Source organism: Schistosoma mansoni, chromosome W (genome assembly GCF_000237925.1).
Source record: "Schistosoma mansoni strain Puerto Rico chromosome W, complete genome".
NCBI lineage: Eukaryota > Metazoa > Platyhelminthes > Trematoda > Strigeidida > Schistosomatidae > Schistosoma > Schistosoma mansoni.
Window position 1 is genome coordinate 5,336,454 of NC_031502.1, and position 11,535 is coordinate 5,347,988.

The following is an 11,535-nucleotide window of genomic DNA, read 5'->3' on the forward strand; positions in this document are numbered from 1 at the left end:
AGTATAAAACTTATCAGTTAAACTGTTAGTGGTAATTTTTTAAATTCACAAATAACGAATAGGTATTTGGACCCTCCAATGGTGAGCTATCGAATATGACTGATCCGTTTGGCAGCGATCCATTTACACCTTCAAGTACTTCATTCATGATGAATACAGGTATGGCCAATAATAGAGAAATAAAGAATCATACGAGTTCTGTAAAGAAGTCTCCACCACCTCGACCAAAAACTCAACCAACTCCTGGTAAATCTATTCGAGCTTTCAAAGTAGGTATTGTTTCCTTGTTATTGAAAATATTGTGACATTTACATACAAGATTCTTTTGTATTTTTTGTTCTTTTCTAAGGAATTTTTACTTGCATTTACCTCAAGGAGTGATGTCCTAATGTATAAGGAGCTCTTTGGTATTATTTGATAAAGTTTTTCCCCTATTTCTGATTTTCCAGTCCACTAATAACTTATTTATAGCAGTTGTTTTCAGATGCTTCGTATGCTCTAGTTAGTAACACTTGTCTAGTTGATGTCATTCCGTTGCGAAATTCGATTGGATAACTGTCAACATCAGATTATGCTAACAGTAGTATTAAAGACTTATTCTGAATTAGAGGTTCGCCATATACATCCAGAAAACTCACTGCTTATGACTTTTGATATCTGTCTCACTTGCGATATTCTTCTGAAACAAACTCGAAGTTCCTGAATTCTCTTATTACAAATTTGTTTTTGGGTTGTCTTCTTTATATGAAGGCTTCAAAGAGATAAACAGGTAAATCGATACGAGAATATCTTCTATTGTTCGACAGAATTAAATCTATGGTATAAATTTTGTTATTAAAGTCAATATTTGATAGAATCCGAAATTCTTTTGATGCACTGTAGATGACATGTCCACCTGTCTACCAAAGTATGAGTCTACCGCGTACCAGTCTTCTGTTTATTTTTATGAGTGCGAAACATGGTCATTAAGGATAAATATTTATAGATTGCTAATATTTGATCATAAGTGTCTTCGAAGCATTGTTCGTGTATTTTGGAACTACAGGGTAAACGGTACCTGGATTAGGCATAGAGTACGAGTTACAATGTCGAATCGGTTGATGGGATTGTGAATCTTCATCAACTGAGATAGTTACGTATACCCAACTACTGCCTATCTCGACGGGTGATGTTGTCTGGTGTAGGAGTGAGCTCGAAGCATCTGAGGGGCGGTCAAAGGAAAACATCGCATCACCCCATGAAGTCACTGACAATTGGACTGACTTGTGTTAACAGGTGTAGAATACCTGGTTGAGACCCGTGTGATTATCGTAACTAGCGGTTACAGAATTAAAAAATTGTGCAGATTGACATGAATCTGTTTTTTACTAGGTTCTCATCAGCTGATTTTCGGGCTATAATATTTTAAGATTACAATTGCAAATGATGTTTGACATACTCAAGCAAGTAAAGTTAGGCGAAATTAAATGTGTCCTCCTAGTACTATAGCGATTCAAATAAATTTCATAAAACTCTGAAGTCGCTGTAGGCAAATACCCTACACAAAATTAAGTAGTAGGTTAATTTCATAAAGTTAAGATTCAAATGAAATACCTGAAGATTATAGTAATTAACATCAGTTAGGTGTCAGTCAGCCTGGATTTAAATTCAGGATTGTAAAGAATTAAGACTTAATACAATAAAGTATGTTTAATGTCATCAGAATAAGGGGAAACTGTTGTATTTATTATGTCCTCCCTATTGTTCTTCGGATTCAGTAAACGTTTAGTATTTTATACATAAGTTAAATGACTACAAAACATTACAAGTAAGAAATCATAATTTCTTTATAATTCGAACATACGTGGTATAACCTCAATGATAACCCTATAGTTTTTTGACGATAATTTAAGAATGGTAGAACATATGGTAATGGTTGGTAGATGTAATGAAAGCTTATGACAAGAGTTTGATAACTACACACAAACACACACCTTACAATAATTCTTAGAATAGTTCTAATACTTCCGCTCATTATTCGTCCCGATGTATATATATGTAATATTTTTATTAATGTCACGAGCAGATTCAAGTTGGAGAGCTGTTGGAAACGTGAAAAAAACGGGAGGCCATTTTGTCCTAGTATTATGAAACTCCTCGTCAGTACTCATCCGCGACCTTTCACCTGGGAATCGAGTTCTGAACTATTGGTATGCAATGGTGTGTAAGTCTACCTCCGATTAATTCATTATGTTTCACCAATGTGTGTGGTGGATTCGATTTCCGGCTACGTAATGTCATGGATTTACTTAATTTAAGCTTGTTCACTGTTGGATCATGGCTCAGAGTGGTCCAGGGGTCTAGTCTTTTGGTTTAATACCGAATGTTCTGGTTTCTATCCTCAGCCTCATGGTCGTAGATGCACACTGTTTTGTAGTACCATACTAGGACTAAATGGGTGTCCAGTGCTTTAAAGCTTCCAGTGGTTTTTGAACTTAGATTGGTTCTCAATATCACTAAAATTGGACAACTTCCACAATTCTCATGCTGATATTGAATACTGTTGATACTTTTATATATTTTTATTTTATTTTCACAGGCTGTGGATGATAATTCTAATTTTCCTACTTCTGTTCATCCCGCTAACTTTGAAGGAGATTTTACAAACTTTAATAATTCATCATCATTATTGTCAACATTGGCAACTGTTCCGTCGAGAAATCGTAAACATTCAGTTGGTGGCGTTACTTGTGTTGGCGGTAGTAATTCAATTAATCAGAAATCAACATTCACTTTAAGATCAAAACCTTCCGGTAAAAGCATAAAAAAGGATTCACAAAATTCCCCATCATCATCTTCACCATCATTAATAAATAAAATAAAGAATATGAAATCTGCGGGTGGTGGCAATAATGTTCCGTTATCTGATGAAGCAAGACTTTCATGGGCTATCATTGAAAGTCAACGCCTTGCACAAATTGAGGAAGAAGCTCGGAAACAAGAAGAAGCTGATCTTGAACTAGCACTTCGTTTAAGTAAACTAGATTCATCAAATCGACATTAAGGAAGATAGTGAAAGCCGATTGCCGCTTTTATTTCCATCTATGAAAACCTAGAAAATAACAGTAAAAAACATGTTGTCTTCTTATCTACCAATTCTTTTACTCCATATTCTTTTTTAATTTAAGTTGGGCTATTGTTCAACTCCGTTTTCATGAATATAAATACATGATTTTTAATGTACGAGACTTACATCAATTTATGCGTTCCCTTTTCTTTTGTTAATATGAATTATAAAGGAACAAAATTATAGAAATGAGAGCTAAATAGAGAAAACATGAAGAATTTGTCTCAATGAGTTCAAATTTTGTTGAATACAGAAATAGTACTTAAAGTACTATACATGGATCAATGTAAAACATTGAGGTTACATACATGATTTGTCGTGTGTGTACTTGTATTTGTTGAAGTTTAAAATATACTTGAAATGTTTGCTTAATAGTATAATAGAATAGAAAAGATTCTGTTGTACACAACCAAATACATTTATGTACGTAAACATCAGTTACTTGCAATAATAATGTTATTAGTCTATAGTTCCTTAAACTTCAAATTTTTATTGTGAGTTATATAAATTATTATCTACAAAACAAAGTTTGCATAACACTTTACTTTATTACTACTCGTATACACTTTGATTAATAATTACTTAGTCTATGGATTGGTTAAAAACTAAGTTGCATTGAATAACATGGTAACATTGATTTTTAGAATAAAACTAATTATCTACGGATTTGATTGTTTCATCAGACTTAATATTGGTTTTACTTTTGAGACTAAAAGTTTTCAAATATCATAGGGGAGACCAGGTCTTTTACACTCATGTAACTGCATGTAGTTCTACATTTCAGTGATTCTTATCAATCAAAGTAAATACGTTCTGTTCTTTATCATGGTCCTTAAGTTGTTAACAACATGTCATTGAGTCAGTTAGTTATGGCATTTTTCAAAAAGTAGGTACACTCGGTCACAAAACATCAGAAATCTCAATATTCATGCATCGACCCTAATAGATGATTACCTGGCTGGTTTACCATATTTCAACACAGTCGTTATTTTTGCTGCAGGTCATTATTCGAAACCATTCCGTTAGTAAAACCAAGACAATCTTGACAATAGTATGACTATTTCAAGTGGTATGTCTCAATACTACGAGATTAATAGCTATAGATTTTAATATGGATCTTTAATAATGGTAGACCTAATGGTTTGCTGTACTAATGGACATTAGTTTAGATTATTTTGTACGATTCGCAGAAGTTTTAAATAAAATAAATTCTTGACATATGTACAGATTGTTTTCTTCATCTAAACCTAAGGCTTCCTACAGGTATAATACGTTAACAATAATTCTGTTTTTAACCTAATACTTCATTAATTGCATACTTTTCGCGATCCTCGTGTCATGCATTAATTTCATGTGGATTTAGACTGTCATTTTTTCAGGTTATTAGGAATATCCAGTCTGGCAAACTTATTTGCTTTTTTTTTATCTAAATTACGGAATGAATAAAGGCTTTCCTAGATGGGTTGATGAAGTTAATAACTGCATGAGAGTTACATATGTTTAGGGTCGATAAGTCGTAACGACCAAGATTCCAATATTTGGTGACAATGCAGTGGACGGTCCAACAAACCAAACTTGATCCGACTAAGTCGGATACGTTCTGAATAATATATGGAGACTTTGACAGTCATTCTTAAAAAACTAAACCATGACACGGACTTCGTGTTTAGTTTTAGTGCTTCTGACGTGTAAAAAAAAAGCAAACAAAATACTCAACGGTAAAGCTTCCACTATGTTGTCAAGTGTTACTCTTGCTTGAAATAGCATACCAAACTGTAAAAATGGCTAATGAATAACTAACATCGAAGAAACAATTCTGATTTTCTTTGCAAAGTGTAGTCAAGTGGCAGTTCCTATCTGGCAGCCAAAGGACAGAAATTATCAATCGCTGTGCGTTGTAATATCAAGTTCGTATGAACTAGGCTTTGTTTTCAATGGCCCGAGATCACACAGCAACAAGATTTCTCTATTTCAATCTAGAAAGCCTGAGTTAAAGAACATTAAGCGCCATAAAATAGTTGTATTACGAGTTCCAGAGTAAGGATAAAATGTAATGCAAGGAGAAAGATTGAACCATATAACGTTCAATGAAACCATTTGAATAAGTTTTCAGAGTATCCCTTATGTTACAGAATGTACGCAGATGAAAGCAAGAGGTATTTATGTTTCGCGGAAATGTCTGCAGATATCTCGGATTCTTAGTAATCAAAAACCCTAGTTGGTAGTCGCGAATCTTGAATACTCTCATTTAGTAAAATATATAAACCCAATCGAATATTGAGTCTTGTATCTGAACCTATTTATAAACCCCACCTATGTTTTTTACGATTAACTTATTTAAACCTATTGGTAAATACTTATAGTGTTTATAATGCTATAAGTCTCATTAGGCTAATTCTGATCCTCATATAATTGATTACATAGATTTAGGTTTATCAGGCGTCTCTCATTGCATTTAAACGTAGGAATAAGAACCGCTTTTTAGGCACGTTTTGATTATACTTCAAAGTTATCTGAATCTTTCGAAGTTAAAGAGAAGTACACCATGGTTGCTACTCCACTGGAAACTGACCTACATTTTTGAAATTATTTAAAAACGTCTTCTGCAATTTGACCACATGTAAATTTCGAGTTAATTACATTAGATCATTTAGAGTAGAAGTTCTAAAACGGACGGCAGTTATGTATTTATTTGGAATACTTTTGCCAAAACTGTTTAGATGTTGCACTATTTATAAGTACCCAGTTAGCTTAAATTGTGTACCGCTATAATGCTATCTCTACTACTTTGAAAAATCAATATATAACGGATCTTTTTTCCAAGCTGACTCTACGTTGTAGCAGAAAAATATATCCCCAAAATCAGTAGCTCTGTAAGTCTCCGACATTTGATGATGACCATATTAGTTTTAATTGATCCACCTAGCTTAAGACGCTCGGTCACGCCTTCGCACCAGATCACGAGTGAGAACGCTGTGCTTAACTTTCCCTGAAATCATTAGCCAGTTTAGATCAGTTTATTCTCGATATGTTGATAACCTTTCAAACACATCTTCGAACTTCTTGGCTTCTGACTTTCGATTTCACTGGGTGGACACGTTTCAATTATATAAGGTGTTGCTGGTTGAAGTACTGTCAAACTCCAAATGCCTGTGGCATCTTTAACGTGGTGTACAGTCATCCTTAACGGTTTAAAAATACATCGAGAAATCATTCAGTGTTACCTTGTGTCGTTTTAATTCATAGTTTTAGGGAGTATTTTATAGTAATGGCATTCATTTCTTTAAAAAATCCCATTACTGTCCATAATCTATCCTCATCAAAATAGAAAAGAATGTCTTACTTCGGTGTTTAAATGAAGCAATGATTCCTTTGTACTTGTTAGTGGTTCAGTTGCTGTCTCTCCTCAAATACTTACGGCATCTTCATTGCTTAGGTCATCGTGATCCTGTACAGCAACTCGTAAGCCGTGAGTTTGTCTCTTTTTGGAATCTCATATATCATTGCTTTACTCGTCTTTTTTACATATTTTTCTTATTCTTGGACATTTTCGTCCCCCTGCTCATTTTTATACTTTATATTTGTCATGACTGAACGAACTCCTTTATTACTTAAGGTCAAGACATACACTACCCTCATTGATGCTAATTCCATTCTGGCATGAAAACATCAAAGCCTGATTCTGATACACAGAAGCCGACTTCTACGAGCATGGCGTAACCGATCCACGTGCACAAGTACTCCAATTAGTGAATGCACTACCGCCTGAACTCAACGGGTACGTCACACCTAGTATGTTTACTAGTGATGTTTACGAAGCTTATTGAACTCTAAAATGGTCTATTCTTAAACGCGGAGATCTGTAGGGTCAGTGAAACGTCACTGTATATCGAACAGATCATCGATGCCTGTCAAGGTCAAGGATAGTCAACGCGCATCAATCAATCATACGCCATGGACTGGCTCACGCAGCAGTGGTTGTACTTTCGTGGTTGTACCTTAACTAATATATTCTTGTAATAACGTCCTTTGTGTTGTACAGTCTTCAGAGCATCTATGGTCCCTTGATACGTCGATGGGGACTTCCACGTAAGGTGATGGTCGCAAGGTGTGACTCCGAAGTTAGCTTATTCGTTATACCGTCCCCGTCTAACTCGAGAAGCCTTCAATCATTCGACATAGACCATCAACGTTGATGTTCTACAAATCAAACAGATAGAAAAGGGGTAGATCAACTCTCCAGTAATAACAATCATCAATATGACTCAGCAACTGACGTATTGTTACGAATGAGAGAGATAATCGGTCAAAGAACTTTCAACGATGTCTTATTCAGACAATTTTTCATGTCTGATATTCCTGAACAGGTACAGGTAGTGATCGTCTCATTTTAAAACAACACCATAGACTAGGTGGATGCATCTGCCGACCGTATACTAGAGACCATCAAAACTCCTCACACCGAGGTTTATTCAGTCAAACAAAATCCTCGGAAGACACGAAATGACGTTACGGAACTCTGTCATATTCTGACACGTTACCTTCGTATTCGTCATGACCGTAAACAATCACAGACCTATCGAAGGAGCTATTCACGAAAGCGATCAGTCTCTAGACCACCAGAGACAGATAATCCCAACTGGTGCTGATATCATAACCAGTACGAAAAGTCTTCTAGAAATTGCAGAAAACCCTTCAATTTTCCGAACTCAAAACCGATCGACACGAAAACATTCCGGGACACTTCCCAGCCTACACGCGTTAATGGCATCTTAACCGGTGAACATAGTTGTCTGTTATACGTCACAGATGTGATCACGAAAGTTCGCTGCCTCGTCGATACTGGCGCAGAAGTTAGTGTTCTTCCAGTGAATTTTAACGATCGGCTGCATGACCCGGTTTTAAACTTACAGGCAGCAAAAGGAAAACCTATCTCCACATATGGGAAAAGGTTCGTCTGTCTTAACGTGGGTTTCCACAAACCCATCCACTGGATCTGTAGAATTATGGTCTACTTCGTTATTAGTCCTGCTCCATCGACAGACCTTATTCCAAGAATGAAGATTTGTAATGGTATGACTACCTAAAATATAAGATCTTACGTGGAAGTCACATCGTTTTCTACATTGACTTGTCCTTTCGCGATCATCACCAATATATGATGGCGAACACATTTAGGCTGGAGATAGAACAATACATTTAATGTGAATAAAAGAGATAAGTTGCAGAGGAATGACTACGCCTGCAAGGCTCAGCCATGTCATCCGATTTATTGAATTAATGTTCCCGTGTTCTCCATTGTTAACCTTCTCTTTGTGTCAATTGTTGAATATAAGTCTTTTCAGTAATTATATGCTCAGCTTCAAAGGTCGTATGGTTAGGGTTCAATGCCACTACAGATCTTCATTGTTGCAGATGTTTCTATGCCAGTGATTGGCATAGACCTTCTACAACACCACAATCTACTCATCGATACGCGCAAACGGAGGCTAGTAGACGAAAGCACTAATTTGTCTGTTTGCGTAGCTTCTTTTTCCGGTTCCAGACTGTCTCCAGTCACAGTTAGGCACACGATAGACCTATTCTATCAACCACTACTCGATAAGTACTCGGGCATATACCAACCGCAAACGAAATTGTCGTGTAACCTGCAGTGTTACACATCACATCACGACCACAGGACCACCTGTATTCTCGGAAGCACGCGGACTGACCTTCGAAAAGCTGAGGTTGGCCAAAAGAGAATTTGACCATATGATATAAAACTGTCGTTTCGAAAATCGACTTGGTTAATGCATGTGCCCAAATCCTCATGGCTACTGAAGATATTTCGAAAACCGCTATCATCACTCCTTTCCGTCACTACGAATTTCTGTGTATGCGTTTCGGTTTAAGAAATGCTGCCTGGAATTTCTAAAGGTTCATCGACGACATATATCGAGGCATCAAATTCGTACATGCATATGTTGATGACTGCTTGATTGGAAGTTCGGACAGAGAATCTCATCTCCAGCATCTGAACCTTGTCTTTGAACGAATACAAAAGCACGGTATTACCTAAAACATTCAGAAATGTCAAGTTGGAACTGACTCCCGAGATTTTCTCAGGCACACTCTTGATGCGCAATGCATTTCACCTTTGAGAAGCAAAGTGGCGGCCACTACGGACTACACAGAACCGACCAACATTCAGCAATTGCTCATATTTAACGGCCTTGTAAGTTTCTATTGACGGTCCAAACCGAAATGCGCTTCCCTAGTGAAACCGCTAACCAATCAACCTCGTGGAAATGCGAAATCTGTCAATCTGGACGACACTGCGCGAAAAGCATTCTCCACAGTTAAGGAACGCATCGCGAATGCAACTATGCTGGCACACCAGGACACTCAAGCACACATCAGTATCTCAGTAGACGCATCTGACTCAGCAATCGGAGGAGTCTTACAACAATGCGTTAACCACTCTTGGCAACCTTTAGGACTTTTCTCGAGTTGGTTGCTGGACATCGAATCGAGGTATCGCAATTCCAGTAGGGAACTCCTAGTTATGTATTGAGTTGTACGGCGATTTCAACACTCTATCGAAGGTCGAGAATTCACCCTATTTAGTGATCATAAACCTCTTACTTTCACTGTAAGGTCGACTTGAAACAAGTACTGACCTCTAGAGTCCCGACAACTGGACCACATTTATCAGTTTACTTCAGGTATACAACACATTTCTGGAGCAAATAGCGTAATTACAAGCAACTTGTCTCGTATAACTTCCATGAACAGTTTTCAAGAATACGATCTTCAGATAATTAAAATAACTCATAATGTCATTGAATAAGGAAGAAAGAATCCAACGAAGAAAATGCAGATATTCCTAGCCTCCTGTAGACATATATTTTCCATATAACTATATAAGGATGTTCAGCCTAAGTAAATGATTTGGTCGAAAAAAAAAATTTTCTTCGCTGAATTCTTTTTGTCAGATGAGACCTTCATTGAGCGGTTAATGCCGAACTTTGGTTGCTCTTCAACCTTCACTACAGACCGTGGACACGTGTTCGAATCTTGAATTTATGATTGTCTGACTACACTATTAGGAATCACGCGCTTCCGAACGACCGCGTACCACCCATAAGCAAACGGTTTGGCAGAACGCTTTATCTACAACTAAAGGCTTCACTTTCAACTGTAAACGATTAGCAGTGGACCGACGCTCTTTTTTCGTCAAGTTAGGTATTTGCATTGCAGTGAAAGCCGATATTGGATACAATGCAGCTCAACATATTTATGGAACAACACTTTGACTTCCAGGAGAACTCGCGGATCTTTCATCTTCTTCAGTGAATATTGATCTAAACCTCAACACGAGCAGGTTTACAAACACAATGCTTTTAGTTAAACCTATTTCTTTTCGACCGCAATCAACTGATGTTTTCGTTCAACCTAGCTTTAAAAGATGAGTAAGGTTTCCCAAACACCTAGGCGATTGCTGCACGTAAGACACTAAATGAGATCTTGTTCCATCTTGATTTTTTTGTATTATGTTAAAGATACCCAACTTTAATATGCTTATATGTATAGATTTATTCGAAAGTTGGAAACGAAATAGTTTTCGTTTGGTCATATGTTCCCTTATGTTTGTGTATTTTTATTTTTTCAGAGACAAAAACATTCTTTTATAATCGCTCTTACGCCATTGCAGGTTTACGAAACGCATGTGTATGAATTTATTTTCCTTTTTTTCTCCCGTTCTATATCTATTCGCACGTACGAGTATAATTTCACATACACTTAAATATCTTCTTTTCTTTTCCAGGGCAGCTGTAAAAGATGAGAAAGAAACGACGAAGTTTCCAATGAATCGATATTTTGATTGTACATGTTTCTTCATTACTACGTTGTGCCACATGGCCTCTTATGATAAGGAGAGGCGAACAGACGAGGCTAAACATACCAATCTATCGGAAGAGTGTTTACCAACGAAAAACTCGTTGGGTTTAAACACCCGGCTAGCCACGTCTTAGGGTCACCACTCCCCCACTTGGGAGGAGTGATCTGTAGCGGTAAATAAATCCCCAAAGTCAGTAGCTCTGTAAGTCTCCGACATTTGATGATGACCATATTAGTTTTAATTGATCCACCTAGCTTAAGACGCTCGGTCACGCCTTCGCACCAGATCACGAGTGAGAACGCTGTGCTTAACTTTCCCTGAAATCATTAGCCAGTTTAGATCAGTTTATTCTCGATATGTTGATAACCTTTCAAACACATCTTCGAACTTCTTGGCTTCTGACTTTCGATTTCACTGGGTGGACACGTTTCAATTATAGTTGTTTTCAGTTCAAGCGTTGTCAAACCCCGAATACTTGCGGCGTCTTCATGATTATATTAATTTTCTCTTTTTCTAAGTTCGTTCACACAATATTTAATTGTTT

At 36.9% G+C, this 11,535-nt stretch overlaps 1 protein-coding gene across 1 annotated transcript; it reads left to right on the forward strand.

Annotated features, from left to right (window-relative positions):
* Window positions 1–95: 95 nt before the first annotated feature.
* On the forward strand, window positions 96–3,043 carry Smp_171640 (hypothetical protein; the record flags this gene model as incomplete). Its single annotated transcript, XM_018799994.1, has 2 exons — window positions 96–269; window positions 2,579–3,043. 2 exons carry the CDS (start codon window positions 96–98, stop codon window positions 3,041–3,043), a joined length of 639 nt encoding a protein of 212 aa, XP_018653852.1.
* Between the last annotated feature and the right edge of the window lie 8,492 nt (window positions 3,044–11,535).